Source organism: Neurospora crassa, linkage group VI (genome assembly GCF_000182925.2).
Source record: "Neurospora crassa OR74A linkage group VI, whole genome shotgun sequence".
In the NCBI taxonomy this organism is placed as follows: domain Eukaryota; kingdom Fungi; phylum Ascomycota; class Sordariomycetes; order Sordariales; family Sordariaceae; genus Neurospora; species Neurospora crassa.
The window spans coordinates 3,750,088-3,774,837 of NC_026506.1; the positions used below are offsets into that span (position 1 = coordinate 3,750,088).

The 24,750-nt window shown below is 52.1% G+C and overlaps 7 protein-coding genes and 1 non-coding gene across 9 annotated transcripts; 4 read left to right on the plus strand and 4 right to left on the minus strand.

Annotated features, from left to right (window-relative positions):
* Positions 1–1,086: 1,086 nt before the first annotated feature.
* On the minus strand, positions 1,087–2,376 carry NCU05096 (hypothetical protein; the record flags this gene model as incomplete). Its single annotated transcript, XM_951989.1, has 1 exon — positions 1,087–2,376. One exon carries the CDS (start codon positions 2,374–2,376, stop codon positions 1,087–1,089), a length of 1,290 nt encoding a protein of 429 aa, XP_957082.1.
* A 2,142-nt stretch (positions 2,377–4,518) lies between these two features.
* Positions 4,519–6,774, minus strand: NCU05095 (phenylalanyl-tRNA synthetase subunit alpha). The gene is made up of 3 exons (XM_951988.3): positions 5,278–6,774; positions 5,135–5,213; positions 4,519–5,060 (listed from the first exon to the last, which is right to left on the minus strand). Exons 1-3 carry the CDS (start codon positions 6,599–6,601, stop codon positions 4,910–4,912), a joined length of 1,554 nt encoding a protein of 517 aa, XP_957081.1. The 5' UTR covers positions 6,602–6,774; the 3' UTR covers positions 4,519–4,909.
* A 726-nt stretch (positions 6,775–7,500) lies between these two features.
* NCU15408 lies at positions 7,501–7,573 on the plus strand. The gene has a single exon. It is a non-coding gene; the product is annotated as a tRNA-Lys (tRNA).
* Positions 7,574–8,408: 835 nt separating this feature from the next.
* NCU05094 lies at positions 8,409–9,734 on the plus strand. 2 transcript variants are annotated; one of them, XM_011396637.1, is made up of 3 exons: positions 8,409–8,583; positions 8,638–9,261; positions 9,316–9,734. In XM_011396637.1, the coding sequence occupies exons 1-3, from the start codon at positions 8,493–8,495 to the stop codon at positions 9,531–9,533; spliced, it is 933 nt and encodes a 310-aa protein (XP_011394939.1). In that variant the 5' UTR covers positions 8,409–8,492; the 3' UTR covers positions 9,534–9,734. The 2 variants fall into 2 exon arrangements, with proteins under 2 accessions (XP_011394939.1, XP_011394940.1); XM_011396638.1 differs by lacking the exon at positions 8,409–8,583 and having other exon boundaries at positions 8,616–9,261.
* Positions 9,735–9,774: 40 nt separating this feature from the next.
* NCU05093 (cystathionine gamma-synthase) lies at positions 9,775–11,807 on the minus strand (the record flags this gene model as incomplete). The annotated part of the gene is made up of 2 exons (XM_951986.1): positions 9,775–11,673; positions 11,733–11,807. The coding sequence occupies 2 exons, from the start codon at positions 11,805–11,807 to the stop codon at positions 9,775–9,777; spliced, it is 1,974 nt and encodes a 657-aa protein (XP_957079.1).
* A 976-nt stretch (positions 11,808–12,783) lies between these two features.
* NCU05092 (hypothetical protein) lies at positions 12,784–13,238 on the plus strand (the record flags this gene model as incomplete). Its single annotated transcript, XM_951985.1, has 2 exons — positions 12,784–13,042; positions 13,222–13,238. 2 exons carry the CDS (start codon positions 12,784–12,786, stop codon positions 13,236–13,238), a joined length of 276 nt encoding a protein of 91 aa, XP_957078.1.
* A 1,071-nt stretch (positions 13,239–14,309) lies between these two features.
* On the plus strand, positions 14,310–16,442 carry NCU05091 (hypothetical protein; the record flags this gene model as incomplete). Its single annotated transcript, XM_951984.1, has 3 exons — positions 14,310–14,382; positions 14,608–15,056; positions 15,120–16,442. The coding sequence occupies 3 exons, from the start codon at positions 14,310–14,312 to the stop codon at positions 16,440–16,442; spliced, it is 1,845 nt and encodes a 614-aa protein (XP_957077.1).
* Positions 16,443–20,838: 4,396 nt separating this feature from the next.
* On the minus strand, positions 20,839–22,903 carry NCU05089 (MFS monocarboxylate transporter). The gene is made up of 2 exons (XM_951982.3): positions 21,407–22,903; positions 20,839–21,336 (listed from the first exon to the last, which is right to left on the minus strand). The coding sequence occupies exons 1-2, from the start codon at positions 22,556–22,558 to the stop codon at positions 21,019–21,021; spliced, it is 1,470 nt and encodes a 489-aa protein (XP_957075.1). The 5' UTR covers positions 22,559–22,903; the 3' UTR covers positions 20,839–21,018.
* Positions 22,904–24,750: the final 1,847 nt, after the last annotated feature.

A 24,750-nucleotide genomic window follows, 5' to 3' on the forward strand; every position in this document is an offset into this window, starting at 1 on the left:
GATAGTAAGTTAGGCTTGGCAGTCGTAATTTACAGCTGGCGTCTTCCGGTTACGCAATAAATAAGGCTCTTCTACTCCTTTCCAGTTGTTCACGTCCACCTTAAAAGTGGTGTGTCCCGCATTCGAATCCCGTTAGGCTCTATTTTTTTTCTCCTTTTTTGCTTCTTTGATTTTTATGTTTGTACAGAATTTCGATCATTGACTAATTTTAACCTTTTTACTAACAAATTGTGCTTTCTCTATTTGCTTGCTTACTTCATTGCTTCCTTCTTGTGTCGGTCGCTCCAACCCTTTGAGGCGCGAGAGACTTGGTGGGGGGGCTGCGGGCCGTACCTGCATTTTCTGTCAGGAACAGTGTTTGCTTGCTTGGCATTCATTGACTCGGACATCCAAGACATGCTCGCCCTCACCCGTTGCTGCTTCTTGTTGAAGGCGGTGGTCCCAACCCCAAGTCAAACATCAATTCTTGGAATGACCGACAACTTCTTCTCTTTGTGCCGGGTTTCTACCACACCATCCACCCCATCCCACCACTCGAACACACACACGCACGCCCTCTGGTTCATCAACCTACTATCTATTGGCACGACTACGAAATGCTTCATTGGCGCATGTCACTTTCCTGTTGTAAAATCACTTTGCGACAATGTTTGCTACACAGCTTGCGCGCTTCGTTCCCATATCTTGGTTGATAATTCGGCATTGCTATCTACAGCAGCTGCAAGGAGCAAATGTCTCGGCTACTTCCCTTCTCGACATTCACTATTTTAAAGAATAACGACCGTGGGTATCGCTCCAAATGTCAAAACACATCCAACTCCCCGTGCCCAACCATGATAACAAAGTGGATGAAAGAAAAGCCAAGGCCGAACAAAGCTAAAGGATCATCCTAGTATCCGTCGTCAAATTCTGTGGTCAGTTCGTATGCTTCACAAGTAAATGACTCATCATGTTCAATTCGGTCCCATGTGAAGCACAATCTTCCTCATCTCCGAAACTGCCAATGGCTTCGGCCTCAAACTCAACTCCGACATCGCAAAGAAGACCGCCGCCTGGAGGAGACGTATCAGCTTGCGTAGCGCCGCTTTAGGGACCACCAGCGGAACCAGAGGCACCACCGCCAGCAGCGGCACCTCCCTTTGAAGCACCACCCTTAGCAGAACCACCAGCGGCACCACCACCAGATGCGGCACCTCCCTTCGAAGCACCTCCCTTAGCAGAACCTCCACCAGCAGCGGAAGCACCTCCACCAGCAGTAGCACCACCAGCTGCGGCACCGCCTCCACCAGCAGCGGCACCACCCTTAGAAGCACCGCCTTTGGAATCACCTCCCTTCGAAGCGCCTCCCTTCGAAGCACCACCCTTAGCAGCACCACCTCCACCAGCAGTAGCACCACCAGCTGCGGCACCTCCCTTCGAAGCACCACCCTTAGCAGAACTATCACCACCACCTCCACCAGCAGCGGCACCACCAGAGGCACCTCCCTTACCGGAAGCGGCGCCGGCGGCGGCACCTCCCTTCGAAGCACCTCCTTTAGCAGAACCTCCACCAGCAGCGGAAGCACCTCCACCAGCAGTAGCACCACCAGCTGCGGCACCGCCTCCACCAGCAGCGGCACCACCCTTAGAAGCACCACCCTTGGAAGCACCACCCTTAGCAGCACCTCCGCCAGCAGCGGCACCACCAGCTGCAGCACCTCCACCAGCAGTAGCACCACCAGCTGCAGCCCCTCCACCCGCAGCGGCACCACCCTTAGAAGCACCACCCTTGGAAGCAGCACCTCCACCAGCAGTAGCACCACCAGCTGCGGCACCACCTCCACCAGCAGCGGCACCACCCTTAGAAGCACCACCCTTGGAAGCACCACCTCCACCAGCAGTAGCACCACCAGCTGCGGCACCACCTCCACCAGCAGCGGCACCACCCTTAGAAGCACCGCCCTTGGAAGCACCTCCTTTAGCAGCACCGCCCTTAGAAGCACCTCCCTTATCAGCTCCCTTAGAAGCACCTCCCTTGGTAGCACCACCAGCCGTAGCACCACCAGCTGTAGTACCACTGCTAGCGGTACTTCCACTACTACTAGCAGTAGTACTAGCGGCAGTGGCACTGCTAGCGGCACTGCCACGATGTTTTCTCTTGCCGATTACACTCGGCTCGAGATTGCTACCATCATCAAAGACCACGGCCCTAGGATCACGACGGACGGGAACGGAGCGGCGAGCGCCGGCCCGGATGGTGGGTGAAGGAGAAGCGATGACGCCGGGGGAGTCAGGGTGGCGGGCGGCCAGAGAACCGGAGTCGCCGGGGGCAAAGCCAGTCGGGGCCGCGTAGGCGGAGAGAGCCGAGGTAAGGAGGAAGAACGAAGAGAGCTTCATGTCGACGTTGAAGTGGGTGTTGTTGGGTTGTTGTGTAGATCAGTTGTAAGAGTGAAATGGGTAAGGTAAGTTTGGGTCTTTGAAAGTATTGGTGTCAAAACACAAGTTGTGAAGTTACTGGCCGGCAGATGAGAGCGTGGGAGGTAAGGTTGAAATGGGTACACGATAGAAGGTGGTAAGTGAAGAAGCTGATGACCGGCAGCGGGAGAAGAAAAGAAGTCAAGGAGTACCAGACTCGACTCTGTTGGTGTTCGAAGGAAGTCGAACGGAGACAAGACAAATGTGTCCTTGTTGTTGTTGCTGCTGATGCTGCTACAGATGAGAAGAGATTCCCCCTCCAAATCAGAGAGTAAACGATAGTTATATACGCCAAGACTCGTGCGCGTTGTGGGTGCCCATCCGGCATTCGGTATCCAGAGTCCAGAGAACTGGTGTCTGACATCCGTGGGTCCGTGAGGGGCTGTGAAGGAGGCGCGAAACGGAATGGTCGGTTACCCAGTAGGGCAGGACCTGCTACCACGATGGCCGAATCTCCACGTCTCGAACCATGACAGTTTCGAAGCAGCTCGAAGGGAGCTGTCAGATGTCAGTTGGTGTTAGGTTGTGAAACCATCCAGGGAAATGTTTCGGTTGAAAGATGTTTTCGATACAAAACTCCTAGAATCATGGCTGTCCTGTTGGTTGTGTCATGGCTGTGTTTTCGAAGTGGTGTCGGATCGACGTTAGCCACTAGTATGGAAAACCTTTTTCTTTCGTGGTCGCTTGTAACTGCTAGATCACCCGGCGGTCCGTGTTTCTTTCGGTTCCCTCCTTTCGTCTAGTGGTCTTCTGGTCCTTCTCCGATGAAGAAGAGACTGGGACAGGCCGGGATGAACTCGAAATTCTGACGACGAGATGGCTTTGCGTCAAGGGGTCTGGAGACAGAACATTGGTCTGTCTGTGTTAGGGGAAGAAAACAGGGAAGTTCGTAGTTGTTCGTGTCAGGAGTACGGAGAAAGTTGAGACGGGTGGCGAGTTCAGCGTTCGGATGGGCAGGACTCCGGAGGGGGTAAAGTAAGTCTGAGCTCAGGATTCTGGAAGAGTTTGTCGAGGACAGCGTGATGGACGATGGCTGGCTTGTGTTGTGAAACTCTAAGGAGCGCTGAATGTTTTGTGAAGGTTGGGTGTATGTCACATCTTTGATGACATCTGACATTATGTTGCTAACAATAGCCCTGAAATGAGATATATGCAGAGTTTCTTACGGAATGTTATGGGTTGAAGAATTCGTTGTGTCGCAACATTAAAGCTGACAAAAACGAGTCCAACAACCCAGCAAGAACTGAACGACGTTGGATTAAACAGTGACGCCAAGCCGCCATCGCTGCATCGAAAAGGGGGTTTGTTTACTTACTTCAGTTACTTGCAGCCCATCGTGGGTGGGTCGCATTTGCTTGCACATGAGCAAGGGTTCGCTGCCCATAATCCATTCAGGCTTGCGCTTGCTGTTGTCCGTGCGTTTTCTCAGTTTTGTTCTCGGTGGAGGTCGTGCGCATTGATGATCGCTCAAGCCGCAGTCGCAACACAAAGACTCAGTAGCTAGTAGGCATTGAGGATGTAAAAACTTATGCCATCTTCATGCGCAAAATAGGGGTGTTTGTTTACTTTGACCATTTGCAACCTGCTTTGAGGTGCTTACAAGTTGAGCCCAGGAGGGAACGAAACCAAACCGAACCAAGCTGAACCGAGCCGGTCCGGTCCGGTCCGGTCCTGCTGATTCGGGCTCGGCGTGGGATTGGAATTGGGATTGGATTGCAACAGACTTGTTGAACTTGGATCTAGCAGTAGATGGATAGATAGATAGGTAGACACATAGTAACAGTAGTGTATAAGGTGGTAGGTCTAGAACGTGACGTCGAGACTTCGGTTGTTTGATTGAGTCCTTGAAAAGCTGGTGGGGCGAGGTGAAGCTGAGAAAGGCTGTTGTAGTGTACTGGTAGAGCCAGGCTCGCCGAGGGTACAAAAGCTGGTTCATTGAGTTGCGCTGATACATAGCACATGTAATACCCGGAAAAGTGTCCCCTTCTTTTTTTTAGAGGCGAGACAGGTTGCTAGGAGTTTTGAGGCTCTGGGGAGAAGGGGAAGGAAGGGGGGTTTTGCGAGGGGAACTAACCGAATGAGATGGGATTAAGAGGGATGGAGATGGGCTCGTTCGATGGCTGTCAATGCAATTCGGTAATTGACTTTGGTGTTGTCTTTGGTGTTGCTCAGAAGTCAGAGTTGGGACCTCCATCACCTTCTGCGTGTCCCAAGTGCCCCAACGGGTCAAATACCAGACTCCTAGTGCAAACTGCAAACTCCATAGTTTACCCGGCTACATCATCAAGGCCACAACATTAACAACGACATCACTTCTCCTTACTCCCCGCGAACCCAAAGATCCCAACCCTGAACATCAAACTCCATTTTATATTCGGTATCATCGTCTAGTAGGTACGCTTTCTTTCATTCATTACTTTTTTTTTGTTTTCGTTTTCGTCTTGGACCACATCTACTACTCCTGGCCAAGCAAAACAGCCGGGCTACCCTGGACAAACTCCAAATCCACCTTGTGACCCAGCAGCTCGCGAATGTTGGAGATGCCGTACTTGATCATGGTGGGGCGCTCGAGGGAGAGACCCCAGCCGAAGACGCGCATGTCCTTGCTGTGGGGGGTGTTAGTATGAGCTTGCGAGGATATGGAAAGTGAGAGGAACGAGAGAAGGGGAGATAAACGTACGGAAGACCCATAGACTCCAGCATTTCGGCGCGGAACATGCCGCTGTTTCCAATCTCGACGAGCTTGCCGAGGCCCTTGTCTGTTTTTGTGTATGTTTGTCAGCGTTTCGGTTTCTTCAACGACGGCGACATGGCGGCACTCACGGTAAGCGAAAATCTCCATTGAAGGCTCGGTATAAGGGTTGTAAGCGGGCTTGAACTGCAAATCATGCAGACCCATCTTGCCGAAGAAGATCTCCATGAACTCCATCAGACCACCGAGGGTCAGGCCATAGTCGGCAATGACACCCTCGACCTGGTGGAACTCGGCCAAATGTGTGGCATCGACGGTCTCGTTACGGAAGACACGATCGATGGAGAAGTAGCGGGCCGGGAGAGGCCTGCCGTCGGGGCCCTTGGTGGCGGCCAGCTTGTGCAGCATGTTTGCGCTGATGGCGGTGGTGTGTGTGCGCAGGACGAGGCGGAGCGACTCGTCGCCGGACCAGGGGTAGCGGTAGCCGATGGAGCCGTACTTGCCGTCCTGATGCACGGCCTTGACGTTGTCCCAGTAGGCCTGGTAGTCTTTTGTGTCGTCGGGCGAGTCGGCGCGCGGGAAGTCGGCGGCCTTGGGGTCGGAGATGTAGAAGGTGTCTTGGAGATCGCGGGCGGGGTGCTGCTGGGGCACGAAGAGGGCGTCGAAGTTCCAGAAGCCGGACTCGACGAACTTGTCGGTGGGCATCTCCTCGAAGCCCATCTCGAAGAAGATGTTGCGCAGCTCCTGGCGCACCTTGTTGAGCGGGTGCAGGGCGCCGCCGTTCTGGGTGGCGCCGAGGGCCTTGAAGTTGTAGGGCTTGAAGGTGGCCGTCTTCCAGGCGCCCGAGGCGATCATGTCGGCGGTCAGGTCGGTGGCCTCCTCGGGGATCCTGAGGGCGAACTTGGGGCCCTTGTGGATCTTGAAGGAGAAGATGTTTTGGGTGCGGATGAGCTTGCGCTTCTTGAGGTCGGCGAGGATCTTGGGGTCGGGGTGTGTCTTGGTCTGCTGGACCGTCTTGATCTGCTCCTGGGTGGTGTCGTTGATCTTGTCGGCGACGGCCGTGAACTTGCCGTCCTTGGTCTTGCTGATCCACTTCTCCTTGAAGGCCTTGCCCTGGCCGATCTTGACCACGTTCTTGTCGCCGATGGCCTCCTCCAGCTCCTTGACGGACAGGCCCTCGACAGCCTTGCGCAGGGCCTCGAAGACGCGGGCCTCGTGGGAGCCATTGGCGGCGATCTGTTCGGCTTCGGGTTCGAGGAGGGCTTCCTGGCGCTCGATGGTGTCGTATTTTACCATCTCGCGCGACGCCAGCCTGTCGAGGGCGGCCTTGAGGTCGACGAAGGTGGCGTTGGGGAAGGCATCGCTGGAGAGGAGGGGCTGCGACTTGTCGAGGGCAGCGAGGATGTCGGTCGCGAGGTCCTCGGAGGACGCGGTGGTGTTTGTTGGGGGCGCCATTATGTGTGGTTGTGTGTGTGTGTGTGTATGGGATCAAAACTGAAGCAACGGACTCGATCGGAGCGGCAAGCGGATCTTGGGGGGGCTTGGAGCTGACGGTTCAGTGGTCAAACTCCGGGGGTGTGCGGCGCCGTACTGGAGTCTCCGTCTGGCACAGGCATGGTGGGGCTTTGACTCACAATTTCCCAAATTCCAGACGCGGGCCGGCCCCGCGAATCGGACATGTGGGCCCCATCAATCCGTGAGTGCCCGTGTGCTTGGTTGGCCAATGACAGCCGGCGGAAAATCTTGGAGGCCGCAGAGTTAGCCATACACAACCCTAACCCGTGGTGGTGGTCTTGACCCCGCGCCATCTCCCTGAGGTGTCTCGTTGAACAAGGCATGTCATTGTCTCCCGTTTCCCGTCTCCCGTCTCCCCGCAGCTTCACCATTGCATCTCACCGCCAGCACTGCCGTTCTGAATGAAGGACTGATGCGAGGCTTCAACAATGTCCAATTGACTGGCTCATTGTCGATCCATCATCAATTATTATCTTTCATCTTTTTCTCTTCAACGCCCATATTGTATTGTTCCTCTGATCTCGTCCCGTTTGGCCTACCCGGTAGTTGGTTACCCGGCAGTTCTGGAGCTCTGACCCCGGACTGGTCATGTTGGTGCAGTGCCACCATCCCCGTCTGCTTGCCGCTCATCTTTTGCGCCCATCATTGCGCATTCCTCAATCAGCATATCAACGGGAAATTCGTTCATTCCAAATGTTGGTACAAGAGGCGACAGCTTGACGGATGTATCTCCAATCAGCGCGCTGTGTTGTCTTGGTTGTTGGCCAGCGCAACGCATGTCGGCTGGGCTCTTGAGCGCCAGTTCCGTGCAGTCCTTTCAACAAACGGCAGCTTTGGCTGCCCGGCTAGCTCAATCGGTAGAGCGTGAGACTCTTAATCTCAAGGTTGTGGGTTCGACCCCCACGTCGGGCTCAATTCCCGGCGTTCAAACACGCCTTTCTTTTTGCATTTTTTTTCTTTCTATGTCAACGTTGTGACCGCTGTCATTCATATCGTGGATTTTTTTTCTTTTTTTTTTTTTTTTTTTTTTTTTTTTTTTTTTTTTCATATAATGAAACTCCACCAATTAATGGCTTCAGGTCACTGTCAGGATTGCCGCTTGGTCCAAGCGTCAAGCGATGCTATTCCCACTGACACGAATATCAAGGACTGACTTTCCGTTCTTCGTTCCCTGTCGATGGCCTTCTTCCCCAGCCTGAGTGAGCATGGTGATGATTATTGGATATTGATGTCTGACAGGAGCCTCCCGCCTTGAAGTTCCCTCGACGTAGTATTTAAACCTGGACTGGCCATCCATTCTTCCTTTCTTCAACTAAGATGCCAGTCAAGCATTTCCCACGTCCTTATTCTCGACTCTTCAACATTCTCCTCACCAACTTGCCCCCATATGCCAAAACTTTGACAATGTTAATTGGCCGCGGCTAAACCAACACGATCGCCATTTACTGTCACCTGGCATGCCATAGATGGTGGCTTTGACGCGACCAACCAGGCCCTGAGGATCAGTCGCTTTTTCAACTGCCGGCCTGTCCTACATCACATTTCGGCGATCCCCCAAAACTTCCGATATCTGCGACAGAAGCAGGAGATAATGGAGATTGGCCAATAAATCCGAACACGAAGTGCATGTGCACCACCAAGGAAAGAAGCTTGAATGCATTGCGCCATAAAGAGCAGCCACCATAAGCTACATAAACTGGACACTGGATCATTTGACTGGGAATCCGTTTACAACCATTCAGGAGCTGCTCAACCTTACAAGCATCGACTCCAAAGACAAAACTTCACGGAGAGCATCTTCTGTATCGAACTACCAGAATCGACCCTCAAAATGACTTCCGGAACCCCCATGTCAAACCTCGCCGTGAACAACTTGTTCAATGTCAATGGCATTGTTGCAGTCATCACCGGCGGCGGAACAGGTGAACCTCTTTGACGTTCGCCCTCGTGCATTGGCTAACCATTCAATTTCCTAGGCATCGGCCTTATGATGGCCAGAGCCCTCGCCGCCAATGGTGCTAAGCGAGTCTACATTCTCGGCCGTCGTGCCGATGTCCTTTCCGCCGCCGTCCGAGCCAACCCCGAGGGAGGCATCATCGTCGCCATCATCTGTGACGTCACTGACAAGGACGCCCTCCAAAAGTGCGTCGACAAGATTACGAACGACGTCGGCTACATCAATCTCTTCGTTGCCAACTCTGGGGTTCTGGGTCCTGCCAACAAGTGGGATACTAGCCTCCCTCTCTCCGAAGTCCGCAAGAACCTGTTCACCAACTACCAGATGGAGGAGATGACAAGTGCCCTTCACACCAACGTCACGGGTGCCTTCTTTTCGATGGTCGCCTTCCTTGAGCTGCTGGAGGCGGGCAACAAGAACGCTGTCGAGAAGGGAGGGTTTGGCAAGCCGGTCGTACCCGGGAGCAATGTCCCGTCTGTTCAGAGCCAGATCATCGTGACGGCTAGTATTGCGGGATTCAGCCGGAAAACGGTATCGACGCCGGCATATGGAAGTAGCAAGGCTGCCATGATCTATTTGACCAAGCAGGCCAGTTCTGCCTTGGCTCCCTATGGTATTCGGGCAAATGCGTTGGCTCCGGGGTGTAAGTGCAGTCCCTTTCGGCCGTCTTGGGACGCTGATGCTAACAGAATCACAGTGTTCCCTTCGGAGCTCGCCGCCGGGCTTATCGGTAACCGTGATCCTGGGACCGAGTCCTTCGAAAGTCCGCACTTCATTCCTGTTAGAAAGTTTGGTGGCGAGGAAGAGATGGCTGGAACCATCCTGTATCTTGCGAGCCGTGCCGGAAGCTTCTGCAACGGTCTAATCCTTGTTAATGATGGTGGGCGGTTGTCGGTCATGCCCTCCTCGTACTGAGGTAATGTTACTGTTCGGTACATTGTTCTGACGAGGACCGAGAACGGCCTGATTAAAGGACATGATCATGGACGAAAGGAACAATGCCTTGCTCCAAGGATCCGTATAAAGGGTGATAGAGGGTATCTGTTGTCATTAATCCATCCAGTTGTCTACAGTCCATATCCCACGCTAGTCAACGTCAAGTACAGTCTTGCTAAGCATCGACCTCCCCTTTATTCACCTGCGGCCTCTTCAACTATCACTCGTCACACTCCCCAGCCGCCTTCAGTGCCCTGCTCACCCTCTCTCCTAACCACTCCTTCTCCTCAAGCCCGACACTAATCCTCACCAGATCCTCCACCACCCCAAACTCAGCTGCCCACTCCAACTCCCGATAATGCGCCAACAGTGTATACGCGCAACACAGCGTAAAGTTCGTTCCCAAACTCGGCCCTTTAGCCACAGCCATGGCATCATAAAATGCTCTGGCCTTGGCTGGGGTGAGGAACTTGATGGAGACTAGGAATCCGTACCCGCCTTCTTCTTCTGGACTCTCATCGGTAGGTTTAACTCGAAACTGCTCGTAGATGTCTTCTGTCGATGACCCTTTGGGGTAATAGACTTCTTGCACGCTGGCATGTGGTCGAAGAAGGTTGTGTACCAGCCATTCGGCATTGGCGCTCGCTTTTCGGACGCGGTGGACGAAGTCTCGACTGTTTCGTTCCATGACTGCGATGTCGGCCGGGAACCAAGCTCTTTCCTCCTCCCTTCTTTGTGCCCCTTCTTGCTTGGAGGTAGTTTCACCTTTTACCTCCTCTTTTGTCTCCTCTCCTTCCGCCTCGCCGTTCAAGTCATCTGCATACCCCGAATCTCTCTTTTTCTCTTCCCTCTCATCCACTTCCCCATTTGCATTCCCATTCCCCTCCATTGGGTCATTTCCCCCCTCCAACATCCCCTTCAACATCGCATACCTCCCCCCCTCCGGATTCAAAACCAAACACCCTCCCATGACATCACACCCCCCACTCACCATCTTCGTCAAACTGCTCACCACCGCATCACACCTCCCCAAAACATTCACGTTCGCCCCCGTGCCTCCGACGGTATCATCCACCACCAATGCGAATCCATGTCGTCTTGACATTTCATAAAGACACGAAACATCAGGTGATTGCATCAGTGGGTTCCCAGGGAACTCTGTCACCAATAAATCGATTTGCAGGTCTCCTGATTCCAGAGACTCCGAAAGGGAGGAAAGCGGTGTTGAGTAGGGGAAGAGGTGCAGATGAAAACCGAGGAGGACAGAGAGGAGTTTGAGGGTGTCGACGTAGAGGAAGCCGAAGAGGGCTACTGATGGGATACGGGGGGGATCTGAGGGAGTGGAAGTGGATAAGACGAGGGATTTGATGGCGGTGGAGAGGGCGGCTGTGGAGGACATGCCTGTGGGGTAGAGGAAGATGTCGGAGGGGGAGACTGGAGCAGAGGGAAGGGAGGAGTAGCTTTTTGCGAGGCGGGTGCGGAGTAGGGAGAGGGCGGTGGTGGTGGTGCTTTCGTCGAAAGGGGTTGGGGTTGGAGGATTAGGTTGGTGGTCTGAACTGGTACTGGTGGGGGGAGTGGATTGGAAGAAAAAAGGGGCGCTATCCATCCAGTAAGTCGCGCGTCGACTGGAGATGCCAAAGCCGGTGTGTTGCCAGAAGGATTTGGCAAAGGGAAACATGTTGGTGGGGTAGGGAACGAGGAAGATGTCTTCTTGGCCGAGGGGTGGTGGTGGTGGTGGTGGTGGTTGAGCCTTTATTGTTGGTAGATCATGTTCATGCTCGCGAACGGCAGAGATGGTGCCGTCCCAGTGGGCGATGAGAATGGGGAAGGTGACTTTTTGATCAGAAGCAGGGTCAAACTTCTGGCGGAAGAAGTGGCGACACATGAGCGCGTGGTGGCCTGTCGAAACGATCAAGGCATGTTTGTTCTTGAGGTCGAAACCACTGTCTGAGTGGCTGTGGATTTGGGTGAAGTGCTCGAGAAGACGGTCGGCTAGGCGTTCGACTACTCGCGGGATGAAGAAGCGCGGGTAGCCTGTTTTCATGGTGTCCACCACGCGGGGGTCTCGCTTTGCCCAGCCGAGTGTGTCTTCCCATGTTGGGAGGTGGACGCTTATTCCCTGTTGTAAAAATGGTCAGTTTGTTCAAGACAAATGGAAGCGAGTTGCGACCGACTTACATGGGGATTCCCAGGAGGAAGAGGCTCTCCAAGCTTGAGGAGTTCAGGATGTTCGATGATTCCCTTTTCAGCCATCTTTGCCGTAGGTAGTCACTGGTGTATATACCGTATATGTCGGCGTCGCAACAAATTGAAGGGGGCAAATCCCCGATCTTTTATATGGCCACCGCGAATGTATCAAATGGCGGTGATGCGTGTCCAGCTAGCCACTTTCAGCCAATACCTCTATCCCAGCGTCCGAAAAAAAGCAAGGCGACACAATCATTGACCCCTTGAAGTTCGTCGGAGTGGAGCACCGATCGCCGAGCTGAAGATGTGCCAAGCACCGAAAAGACGCTGGAGTGTTGCTGTGTTTGGAGATTGATGTGGCAGTGGAGAACGCTGATGTCATGTCTCATGTGTTGGGAAGAACTGGTGGAAAAGTGCGACAGAGAGAGGACATGGACGGGAGAGGGCCAAAGCACACAACTGAATACTTGGTACACGTGCTTTCAAGTTGGACAAGGAGGAATGGGCGGTTAAGTCTGGCTGGTCGGTGTTGTGCATCATGGGCTGTGTTTAGGGATTGGAGTGTTCGGTTTGTCGATCGTCGCACACAAGACCTAAACATGGGTTTTAGCGCAGATGAATACTTTCTTTTTGGGGAGTACACGAATTGCATTGTGTAGTGTAGACGTATCGTGAGTCGGAATGATAGTGTACAGTGGAGTGGTGCAATGTAACCTGGTCGATGGAGCCATTCCACGCCAAGACCAGTACCCCTGACGCAGATCACCGGGGGGAATCGCTTCCGAGCATGCATACCCCTGATTCACCACAGCCCCAGAACTATGTCAAAAACAACGTCAAATTTCCTCAAATTCAGGCCATAAAGACATTTCCAACCTCTTTCGCAATGTATACCTGTGTTCTCCTTTATTCCACAGACTCATCTCAGTATCCCAGATCCTTCTCCAACAAAACAACCCCATCATCACCAAGTGCCAACCATAGACGCCAAACCCAACGCTTACCACATAGCATTGTAATATACCCTTGAGCCTCTCCGAAAATGTCCAACATCTTCTTCTGGTTACCCATGGAGGACCAGGCCAAAGTCTATGCTTTGATGTGGCCCGGGAACTGGAAGAAGAAGAAGAAGAAGAAGAAGAAGAAGAAGAAGAAGAAGAAGAAGAGTTCCGCGTCATTGGCGTCCCAGAGCATGGGCGCATCTGGCTCTGGACAAAAAGAGAAGGCGAGTAGCGATGGTGGTAGTGGCGGCAGTAAGGATGGAAAGATGGAGACTGAGGTCGAGACGGTGGAGTACAAGGGTACGTAGGTAGTGTCGAGAAGTGAGGTGGGTTGCCGATTTGTAGGCATCGATAGTTTGCGGGGGGGTGAGTGCAATACTAGGAATACGATCCGACATGATGGCTTGGAGGTTACTATGTTGGACGTACGAATGCTGAAGACGGGAGGAATGGTGGGGCTTATTTGTGTTCTTGTGCAGAGTCATGGGCGCGGTAGTTTGAAGGAACATGTCGTGGTTGGTTTGGTAGAGAAAAAAAAAAGGGAAAGGTGGTCATATTGGGAAGGCATGTCTTGTTTACATTGGACAATTAATGTGCATTGAAACTGCTGTGAGAGCGACCGCACGTGCTAGGGGGTTAATAAGTCGAGAGTTCTATCCAACGTCTCAACAAACAAAAATGGTCCAGTGGTCGAGCGGTGGGTTGCGCAAAGGGCGTAACTCACGGGGCTACAGGCGGGACGGTGGAGCGAGGACGCTCCCTAGCACTGGTAGTGTTAGGTTCCGTAGCCTGTAGTAGTGCTGTAGCTGGCGCCTTCCGGCTGTGTCAAATAGGGCTCTTCTACTCCCTTCCAGTTTGCAGACACGTCCCATGTTCGATCCCTGGACCCAACACATTTTTTTACGTTTTTTGGTTACTTTTTCTACTTTTCCCTTCTAACGCCTTCTGCTTTTATGATACGACTTGTACAGAATGGTAATAACGCTCAGCTAGTCTGCAGCTTCCATACCTGCTTCCTTCAAGCTTCGAATGTCGGACCAAGTTTTGGAAGACACTCATTATAAGTAGGTAGCATGCCTGTTTATTCACTACGTTGAACGGGTCCAAGAACGAGTCAGTTGCAATGCACTGCGGGTTTGGCTGTGTTGTTTCGATCATCCTTTCCTTGAGAACTTGACAACGTCTCGGCAGGTGGTGACGGTTGGAGCGACCGCCAAATTTTTAATCATCTGTTTCCCCGACCGACGCGACCCGGCGGAACTTTTTACTTACCCAATAACCCCGCGCCACAAACCAAACCAATGCTACAAAACTGCTCCCGGTTCAAAAATTATTTCTTCCGTCCTTTGACAACACACGCAGCACTCCTCGACCTAAACCCATCCTCGGAGCGCACGCGTATTCGGGCCCGCGCTTGTTTGCTTTAGGTCAGGTTCAACAGGTTGCTACTATCCAGTTTGCTCCCATCTCCTTTCGTTTGCTCGCGTCCTCTGGTCCGCGACCCTGGAAGCCTAGCTAGAGCGGCGCCATTCATTTGATTTCCAAGTTGATGGAAATGCCCGCTACAATGGACAAGGGACAACCACCCGACCATCCAGCTTCTGAACAGGAGCCGCCCGCAAAGAGGCACAAGCCCCTCAGTTAGTAACCCCGTTGCATGAAACCTAGCTCCAAGAGACTCCACGACTTTTAACGAGCCTGCTTTGGGAAAGAACATGCCGCTACCTTAATGGTGTACTGTCAAAGACCACACGAGCCAGCTGGTACCTAGACATCATGGCTACAGATGGCCTGAGTACCCAAACACATGCCTGCTCAGGCGCACAAATACACAAATCGCTGACCATACTTTCCACTTGCTTTAGACTCATATTTTCCCCAGCCCTTTCGCGGGAAGATCTTCGTGCAAAACGAAAGGCCAAGGGAGGAAGAGGCGATTGCCGCAGCCAGAGAGGCCATAGCCTCCGCGAAACGCTCCACAGAAAATGATTTCACAATCGCCTTCTTCACGGATGCCTCGGTGGAAGAAAAGACACCTGATTTGCCCGGCGGATACTCTGTTGTTTTTGACAATTTTTTCCCCGGCACCCATCACTATCGCGAGAGACTCGGAATGGCCTGGCTGATGCCAAACATGATTACCAGTACCATTGGGGAGGCTGTAGGCATTTTACAAGCCCTTCAGGTTGCGATTCACCATCTTCGAGCTATCGCTATCTCGCCGGCTGATACAGCGAGCGCCCGGAGAGTTACTCTGTGCATCTTCTCGGATGCACATCAAGTTATCCGGCTCATCAAGTGCCAGAATCTTAACGTAAGCTTCCATCGAGATCTTATCGCAAAAGTCACTGACTTGATTGAACAACTGTCCCATGAGGTGGGAGACATCCCCGGCTTTGATGTTTTCCTGGAGCTTCATTGGGTTAAAGGACATGCCGGTGTCGAAGAGAACGACCAAGCCGATCTCATTGCGAGAAGGGCTCGTCCCATTGAGGACGGAAGAGATATTTTCGTAGCCAGCGGTGCGGATGTGGATGCAACAGCACTACCGCCCGCCGTTCATCTTCTGTTTTTAGACGACATTGCGGCGGAGAAAGCTCGCCAACGACCACCACGACCCTTGGGCAAACAAAATGATCGTCGCAAGAGGAACGGCAAGAGAGCTCATCGAAGACGTGACGAAAACGTCCCAAGTTCTTCTTTGCATACACCCAACGACGACATGACTTACAGCCCACCTCCTTGGGCTTCGGATTCCTTCCGCTTTAGTACCAATTCCTTGGAGATGCCTCAGTATCCCGCCACGCGCCCGTTTTCTTTTGCAAGCGAAGAGCATCCTCGTGTTTCCGAGAAGCCGACACTCGAAACTGAGGAGCAGAGCCCGATGCCTAAGCAATATACACCCCTTGACGTCAATAATCATGAAAAGAAGCCTGCGGTCGAGATCGAAGCCCTTGAGAGAGATTCTACACTGGAGCAGGGGGTGGCGGTCATCCAGCCAGCCGTCATTCAACAAGCCATTGTGGAAAAAGAGGCAGCAGTGCTTAACATCAACAAGCCAACCATTGGATTGGACTCTTCGGCAAATGAGCAAGCGCTCACCCTTCTTCAGCACGAAGAGCAAGAAGAGCTGATGACCGACTTGGAAGTCCAGGTCCCGGAGAAGAACTCTGTGTTGGAACACATTGTCTCGGACAGCTTGGCAAGTGTCCCTCAACAAGTTGTTGAGGAAGACAAGCACTCAGTGAAACGCGAGGTCCAGAAACCGGCCATACTTCTGTCCACTGGAATGGAGGTCGCAGAAAATAAGCAAGATGCCACCCCTCACAGCGTGAACGAGCAACACGAGCCATCGACCAAAGCCGAAGACCAGAAGTTCATCATCCCCGAAGCCATCGAAGATACAGAACCGTCACCGGACTCTGAAGGCTCGACGGCCGTTCACCAACCGGCTGAAGAACACAACGATTCAGCGCTAGAACCATTGCTAGGCGATCAAGCCTTGATTGATCTTCAGCTGGAGGGTGAGTATGTCGAGTGGTGCCAGCGCCGTCTACAAGACGTTTTGGTTTCAGTCTACAACCACGAAGGGGGGAGTACAGGCGAGACTGATACAAGTGAGGAGGTTATTAGTGGAGAGGAAACCCAAGCGGCTGTTGGCAGGCCACTGGCGGAGGAGGTGGAAGCAACTTTGGCCTAGATGTTCGCTTCCGATGTGCAGGGCATGTCTCGTTTGGAAAACGTATTGGCGAACCTCAAAAACAGGAAACTTGAACAAGTTCCAAGTTGCTTCTTGCAAGGCAAGGAGCTTTTGGTTGTTTAACCGGGATGATCCCAGGTTCCCAGCTTGTCGAAGCGAAGAAGTCTGGCGCTTTTTTTTTTCTGTCTGTGTTGATTTGGTTGGTTCTCGTGTCTGTTGTTTAAGATATTCCCGGTTCTTTAGACAGTGTTGCAAGGCTCTTTGTTTGGAGTTATAGCAGGATAGCAAGTGCTACAAGGGAGGATGCTGGGCGGCTGCTCGGTCCAACATAGAGCGGCCAAAATTTCACTGTTCACGCACTTAGTTGCCGTTAGTAGCTGGCGAGTACCAGTAGTACTGATGCACTTCTACCGCCGACATGTGTATATCCAGACCTCTTGCATAGTTGTTGGCATGGTCGGCGTCATTCCAGATGCCGCTTGAAAACATGATTTATGTACGCTTCATTTCTATTGGATGAACATTGCACAATTGCTCAGACCAATTATGTGTACCAGCCGTCGATCTTGACAAGGACTTTTCAATCATCACCAACAATATAAATATTAGAAGGATTGAACTTACTACAAGAACATATTCACCACTCGACTCTCTCAACTTTGCTGTTTCCAGGTCCGCAGGCTAACCGATATCATCTTTCACGTTCCAACCGTGAACCGTCTCTCGGCAAACCTCCTTATTACAATCAGTCCTATCCGTTCCCTACCTAGTACTATCACCACGAAACATATCCATTCATTTAACATGTCTTCTCTCGACGCTTTCCAAGGCAGAGGGCTCCTTTCTCCGCCAGCAAGGAATAACATGTTCAAGCGTACTGCAGGTCCAAACGAGGTGTGCTTTGCATTCCTCGCAAGGGAAGAAAGTGATGACGTAAATTGTCCACGATAATGCGACGCAGTGACAGATCTTGTTTAGGTTATGTTGTCGACGTGCACAAAGTGAACGTATCCAGGCAGGTAGGTAGGTAGGAGTGTCGAAGTTCTCTGAGCATGCAGTATCACGATGATCAGCACAATGGAGGTGATAATGCTTGAACTGGTTGAAGAGAAGAGAGAAAAGAAAAGAATGGAAATGGTGAGTGAAGGCACCGTAATATATATGGCTTTGGGAAACGCATTTGGGTCGAGATGCAATGCAGGAATTGTTAATGCATGCCACAGATGTCCGACAAGGAGCGAGGTACGATGAATGAGTGGTGTTGGTGGTGAATGAGTCGATCTGGGAGGGAGGTCATTTATAAACCACAAATCCTGGTAGAAAATTCAACACAATCAAATGGACCAGTGGTCGAGCGGCGTGTTGCGTAGAGGGCGTAACTCGTTGGGGGGGCTACAGGGGCGGCAATAGAGCTATGGACGACTCCTTAATGCGGGCGCCTAGTACTGGCAGGGCGGCCTGGAAACAGGCCACTCTGCCCCTGTGTACCTGGTCGGATTAGGTTATGCAACCTGTAGTAGTGCTGTAGCTGGCGCCTTCCGGCCGTGTTAAATAGGGCTCTTCTACTCCCTTCCAGTTTGCAGTCACGTCCCGAGTTCGATTACTGGTTCTCGCCTCTTTTTTGTTTTCTTTTTAGCTCTTTCTATACGTCTTTCTGCCGGTTACCCGATGGGAAGGGAGAGGTGGGGGTCAGGTTTCTCCTAGTCATTAACCCCAACTCTCTCAGTCTGTCTATTTGTCTGTCTCTAACGGAACGAGTACGTCTTTCTCTTCTTGCCTTGCGCGATTTGAATATTAGTTCCGTCTGTCCGTCTGCTGTTAACTTGCCGTGCTGATATTGATAATGGCTTTGTTCCGTCCGAGCCACGCACGTAGCGACTCTAGAACAGATTCTTGAAAGTGCTGGTCGTAACCTGACACTTCGTTTTGCACTGACTACCTACATGTTCAAAGAAGACCTCTCTTCCATACTATAATGTCGTTCGTTGCGACAGTAATTGCACCTTATAACAACCAAGGAACAACCAGCGCTCAAAGCTTCTTGACACCCAACACCTTCAAACGTTCACATCGCCAGCATCAACCAAGATCCCAGTTCAAACAGCGGCCTTTGTAGAGAATTTCTAACTTGGGATTGTAGCGTTGCAGTGGCAGAGTGCTGTAGGTTCGATGCTATGATATCTGGTGCTGCGACACCGTGTCGGTACTTGTCTTACTATAGACCCAGCATCTAGACTCGCTCGATGGGAAGGTCTCGAAACGCCAACTGTATAGCATAGCGCAGCTGGACTCATGCATGTACAGAGTTGGTAATAAGGATTATAATAGTACGCACAGAAAAGTCACCTTCGGGGATAAATTGAAGTTGACGCCGATGAGTGAATATTTCTCACTGTCTACAAGTATATTCGGGAACGATGCCACCTCGGGATCGCTAGATCGGTTAGCTGGTAATAGCGAATGTCCATTGCAACCATATTACCACACGATACAGCTATGTGTCCGTCTTGGGAAGGAGTTAATAGATTGTAAGTTTAAACTGTATATTCAACACATCCAACGGACCGGTAGTCGAGCGGCGTAGTGCGTAGGTTGCACATTGCGTGGGGCTACAGTAGGCCTGGGTCAAGCTGGGAGCAGCACCTATCTTTGACAGCGGGCATCCATTTTCTCCAAATACCCCCTCAAGTCCTGCCGAGATAGCGTTCACAGGGCGCTATAGTAGTAGCTGTAGCTGGCGCCTTCCGGCTGCGCAAAGTAGGGCTCTTCTACTCCCTTCCAGTTTGTAGTTACGTCCCGAGTTCGATTCCCGGTCCTCAACTCTTTTTTTGGTCATCTTATTTTCTTCTTCTATCTTTTTCTACGTTCCCCTTCCTAAAACTCAATCGACGACGACAGCCACAACTTTACGAACGAAAAAAGACCAAGCTCCTTCCTCCTTCCTTCCTTTCTGCATGCGATGGGCTACCTGGGTGGTGAGTCCCGAGCACTCGCACCATTGCTCTAGAAGCATTAAAAAGATCTTAGACACATACAACCCCCATCACTCGGCCGCCTGGGACTAGCCCACGGGACAGGAGTTCCTGGACCGCTTACTTAGCTTCTCGTCTTGCTTCCAGCAGGGCAACATCGTCGCTGTCTCCAAGAGGGCTATGGCACAGTTGAAGCTGGGTAGCGGCGGTGAATTTTCGAACTTGAGATTCCAATCTACGTACTGTGTAGATACCTATCTTGGACCTAGAATCCAGACTCGCTCACCTGTGCACGGAAACTTCACATTCTAGCACTAACAAGGACTGTCGCCGACGAGTGAATGTTTTCACCATCTAAACATTACTATACTGAGGACGATGCTGCCTCGGGCCGGTCAAGCTAGTTTGTCAAGCTTGATTAATGTTGATTGCAGCTATATTACTACATAAGACAGCGACATGTCTTCGGAGCGAGTTGGCATCGTCAACCTTGACAGCTCCTGCTACGATCACAACCGGAATGTACCTAGGGACAATATAAGAGTTGGAAGACACACTAAATATTAGTACATAAAGAAAAGAATGACAAAAGAAGGTACGAAAGGGCTTGATTCTAGCTCTCTCCACAGATGTTAGATGTTGCGAAAGCGGATCATTAGGGGACATGAAGCTGGACAGGATCGACAACACTGAATGCTAGGTTCCGTGTCGTGCTGTGATGCTTGGAAAAGAGAAAAAGAAGGGATTTGATCCTGGAATTTGGATCAAAAGGTAAGAGGACCTAAGTTAAGCAGGATGAGTGTTTTGGAGTAGGAGGATAAGGGAGTTTCTTGCTTTGTGCTGTGCTTGAATTCCCACGTCCTGGAAAGCGAGCCGGTGGCTTGAGGTATGTGCTCAAGCGCGTCTTGGTAGAGAAAGCTTTAGGAATTCCGTCCTGAGAATCTGAGAGACTTGCAGTCAACTTTGGAAGCACGGGATAACATAGCTGTCAGATAGTGGGCTTGATGCGTTCTACTGTCGTGCGACAACCTCCTTTCAGGTAATGTGTTATACGGCGAGTCGCAAAGGCCGACCCGGGGACTGTCTAAGATCGTATCATCACGGGAAACAACGACAATTAAGAAGTTGACTCATTCAGTTCGTTACACTTAAGTGTAAAGGGGCAAAAAGAGAGTTGGGAACCGGGAGTCGAACACGAGACGTGACTGCAAACTGGAAGGGAGTAGAAGAGCCCTACTTTGCACAACCGGAAGGCGCCAGCTACAGCACTACTACAGTGCCCCACGAACCTATGTCCACTGTTCCTATAGGTGCTTTGTCCCAGCTTAGTAGGCCCACTGTAGCCCCACGTAGATACGCAAGCTGCGCACCACGCCGCTCGACCACCGGTCCGTTGGATGTGTTGAATACTCAGTCTGGACATGCGGTCTATTAACTAGCTGCAAGCTCCAAGTAATACAAGAAGATAGAGGAGTGAAGTCTAAGTTTTCATTACATTATAGAGTAGTATACACACGCACCTACACATCCCCAACGGATATCCCTTTGTCTTCAGACTCAATCATTCATAGTCTCGTGTCGTAATGCCATGCCGTCATGCGCGATTATGCCTTTGTCGTCAACTTGAATCCAAACTTCCAACTCCTCAAGACCATGAATATGCCGCTGGCAGCAAGAAGCATGACACCACCAAACACCCATATTCCCGTCCAGTTATTATGCCCATTATGACCAGTCTGTTGTAGGATCGCGCCGGTGCCGGGGCCGCCGATGAGGGTAGCGAGACCGAGGAAGGCATAGCCCAGGCCGATTCTGCTGCCGAGGCGGGACTTGTCCTTGGTGAGAGCGATGTAGCAAACGGTCGGAAGGGCGATGAAGACGCCGGAGAAGAAGCCAAAGAGGATAGCGACGACGATGATGGCCTGAACACAAACAACAGTTAGCAAAGTCTCTCCATAAAGACTGCCACGGAAGAGCAAAGCAAAGACTTACTCCAAGACCCTTGACCCCCATCATAGCCAGCGTCAAGGCGCCACAGACCAGCGCGCCCGGAATCAAAATGTTGAACGGCCCGACCTTATCCGACAACCAATTCGGCAGCGTCCGACCAAACATGCTCGCCGCATTCAGAATCGGCACAATATAGAACGCCATAGCCGGATCCGTCGCGCCCGTATCCAACCCAAAGAAACTCAGGTAAAACAGCATGACATACAAGCCAATAAAGCCCACAAACGTGCCAAACGTGAACAACACGTACGGCCCATCCGTAAAAGCCGACACGTCCACCAGAGCCCTGACCTTTCCGGACTTGGTTCTCTGCTTCAAGAAGACCACCGGAACCATCAACGTCGCAAGCGCAATGAACCCAATCACGCGCACGCTCCACCCGTATCCGATCCGATCAATCAGCCGGTAAAACACAATCGGATAAATGACACCCCCAAACGAACTGCCTGCCGCCGCTAAGCCCGTCGCCAGCCCAATTTTCGTAGAGAAATAACTCTGCAACACCGTCACGCCCGGCGTGAACATCATGCCTGCGCCCAACCCGACCACGAACCCCTGCGCCAGCAGGGCCTGCCAGAACTCGGAGACCAGCGAAAGCATCATGTGGCCGAACACGACGCCGAACGCGCCCACGTAGATCAAGTACTTTAGGTATCCCCTGTCGTATAAGGGGCCGGAGACGAGGCCGCCCAAAAGCACCATGAAGGACTGGATGGAGCCGATCCAGCTGATGTTGGAGGAAGAGACGGAGCCAGGCGGCTGGAAGATGGATTCGGAAGATTCGTAGTAGGTCTGGAAAATGCCGAACGTGTTGAGCAGGCCCCAGGTGTTGAAGAAGATGAAGAAGACGGAGACGACTTGGAGCCAGGCGGCAAGGCCACCATTGGGGGGTGGGGGACCTGCGTTCCATGCTGCAGTGGTGGGAGGTGGTTGTTGCTTTTCGGCATCGGGGGCGACAGAACTTGCGGCGGCGCCGGTGAGAGGAGGAGCGGCTGTTACGTGCGGGGAGGATTTCTCGGAGGAGGCGCGGGAGGGGGAGGAGATGCCGGTTGCGGTGGATTGGTCGGAGAGGTTCCCTTCGGCGTCGGTGGAGGGGCCGTGGGTGGTGCGGTCGGGGAAGGTGGTTGGTGCCATTTTTGCAGGTCGCGAAATTGCACGCGAGGGCAAGGAAGCGTGTTGCTATCTTGACTTGACACACACCGGGACGGATCGTCTTTGTGCCGGGACAGGTCGTCCCTGGACTGTACGTCAAGAAAGATTGGCGACGGATCGGTGATCAGATGGGAAAGGGAAGAGATCAAAGGAAAGCTCAGACGAAGGGGGACATGCAGCTGGGTCGGTAGCATAGATATAGTGTAAAGGAATGTTAGTCGGCTCGAAACCGGAGTTAAACATAGCTTATCAATGGAACCTGACAAATCGATCTGCAAAGGACGACCGAAAAAGCAAACCATTGGCATCCAGGTTTGCAAGTCGCATGCGCGGCGGCAGGTCAAAAAATGTTACACCAATGTTGGTTGGGTCGGGGAATATTTGACCCTTGCATTTTGCTAGTAGTTTTACTGGACTCGGCAATAGGTCGGGCATACGAGCAGTCTGACACGCACATGCGGTCTGTCTGTCTGTCAGCGAAGGTATCAAGCAATCAATTGACAGGAACCACACAATGTCAATGTCAAAGGGCGCAAATGTTATAGTCTCACAACACTGATCCTCGCTATGTCGCAAGTTGCCTTATCCCCGATATGTTATCAAGCCATGGTGCAATCGGCCGCTCGTTTGGGCGATGCGTTAGCGAGGATGTGCGATTCTGGGGCCCAAGAAATTCCCCTTTTGGGAGTTGGCGCTTGGCATTTGGTGGTTGACGATGGACTGTTTTGATAATCAATTGACGTAAATGGCGGGACAGACAAAGGAAAGATGATGTTTTTTTGGTTGTATTCAGTGAGTTTCCTAACCTGGAAGTTGGATGGAGAATTTGTGTGTCTCTCTTCCGCGTGGAAATGGTCCGGAAGGGATGCCGCGAACAGTTGCATATTTGCCAGCCGGCAGCACACTAGACGTAGTAGTGCTCTGAGCCACCGCTATCTATCCCACCCATGTTTTTCTTGTGATACCTGAAAAGAGATCACATCAACAAGCTTGAATGGACCCAAACTCTTTTCTAACTTGTCAAGTCTCGGAGCCAAAGACATGGATGCTTCCACAGCACCACGCTCCGTCCTCCGACTCCGAACAGTCAGGGCAGTCCTGAGTCATCCGCCGAAGGCCTAGCGTCCTCGTTCCTGGCGCTAACCAAACACCCATCACCGACGACCCAGTTTCGATGAACCACGGACCCACACCCTCGAAATGACTGGCTTCGGTGGTGATCGGAAATACGTTGTACGACCACCCATCATCCCTGATTCGATAAAAAATCCATCCCAGCCCTACCCAAGCCCGCGAGGGAGGACGCAGACAGGCTTGGTCCACCGTCCACGAACGTTCAAACAAGCTATAGCCTAAAAAGCTTGGCTCCTTTTCTTTCTCGGTTGTGCGCCGCCGCATTTCTTCTTCCGCCGAGTGTACTTATCGCCGAACCCGCCACCTCAATTCACCGATAGGGGGTACGCGGCCCGATCCCGACAACTTCGAATACTGGACAAATTTCTGGACCACTCGGCGCTCTGCTCGGTGACCGGCCTCATTCATATTCATGATCGATCGATCGCGCAACCGTGTTGTCTGGGAGGCTGGGTTATGCTGTCCAGGCATGTTTTGGTGAGTGGATCGCTGGACCCTGTGTCATTCAGGGGTTCAGTGGACTCAGTGGGGTTCACGGCGCGCTGTGGGTGCTGCGGCGCTGCGGCGCTATCGGGTTGTTGCCGAGTACAGTGGAGTTCTGTGGAGAGGACCCGGACGACGACCTCACAACAACGTCGAGCCTTCCACGGCAATGAGACTTTGAGTTTACACGAGGGTTGCGCACAATCACCGACTTGAAAGATTCATTTCATCTTCTCTCAACTCCTTAGCAAATGCTATCTTATTCTACCTGTTCTTCCCACCAGCTCTTGCCACCACCCAACGAACCCCCTCCTCCGCCATTCCCTACCTCAACTCTCTACTTCCCTCTTCCCGGTCGTCACTTCCTCATGGCAATTACCTAGTGGACACTCCTCCACCAGTCCTCAACTGAGCTTCTATTAGCAATTCAATATTTGCTAGCTTCCACCCCATATCTTCATCTTCAGCAAACTTGCCTCGAAGCATCCCAGACCTGGACTGGTACTCACTTCCTCTTGGCCCCCGAACTTGTCGAGCTCGGAACAACCACCGTTTCC

What these genes read in the sequence shown, in the direction of transcription:
- NCU05095 (XM_951988.3), bottom strand. Translation starts at nt 6,601, where the DNA reads ATGGCGCCCCCAACAAACACCACCGCGTCCTCCGAGGACCTCGCGACC. An exon ending in AATGGAGATTTTCGCTTACC is followed by an intron (nt 5,214 to 5,277) that starts GTGAGTGCCGCC and finishes ACACAAAAACAG; the next exon opens with ACAAGGGCCTCGGCAAGCTC. An exon ending in CTGGAGTCTATGGGTCTTCC is followed by an intron (nt 5,061 to 5,134) that starts GTACGTTTATCT and finishes CACCCCCCACAG; the next exon opens with CAAGGACATGCGCGTCTTCG.
- NCU05094 (XM_011396637.1), top strand. Translation starts at nt 8,493, where the DNA reads ATGACTTCCGGAACCCCCATGTCAAACCTCGCCGTGAACAACTTGTTC. An exon ending in CATCACCGGCGGCGGAACAG is followed by an intron (nt 8,584 to 8,637) that starts GTGAACCTCTTT and finishes TCAATTTCCTAG; the next exon opens with GCATCGGCCTTATGATGGCC. An exon ending in AAATGCGTTGGCTCCGGGGT is followed by an intron (nt 9,262 to 9,315) that starts GTAAGTGCAGTC and finishes ACAGAATCACAG; the next exon opens with TGTTCCCTTCGGAGCTCGCC.
- NCU05089 (XM_951982.3), bottom strand. Translation starts at nt 22,558, where the DNA reads ATGGCACCAACCACCTTCCCCGACCGCACCACCCACGGCCCCTCCACC. An exon ending in TGGGGGTCAAGGGTCTTGGA is followed by an intron (nt 21,337 to 21,406) that starts GTAAGTCTTTGC and finishes GTTTGTGTTCAG; the next exon opens with GCCATCATCGTCGTCGCTAT.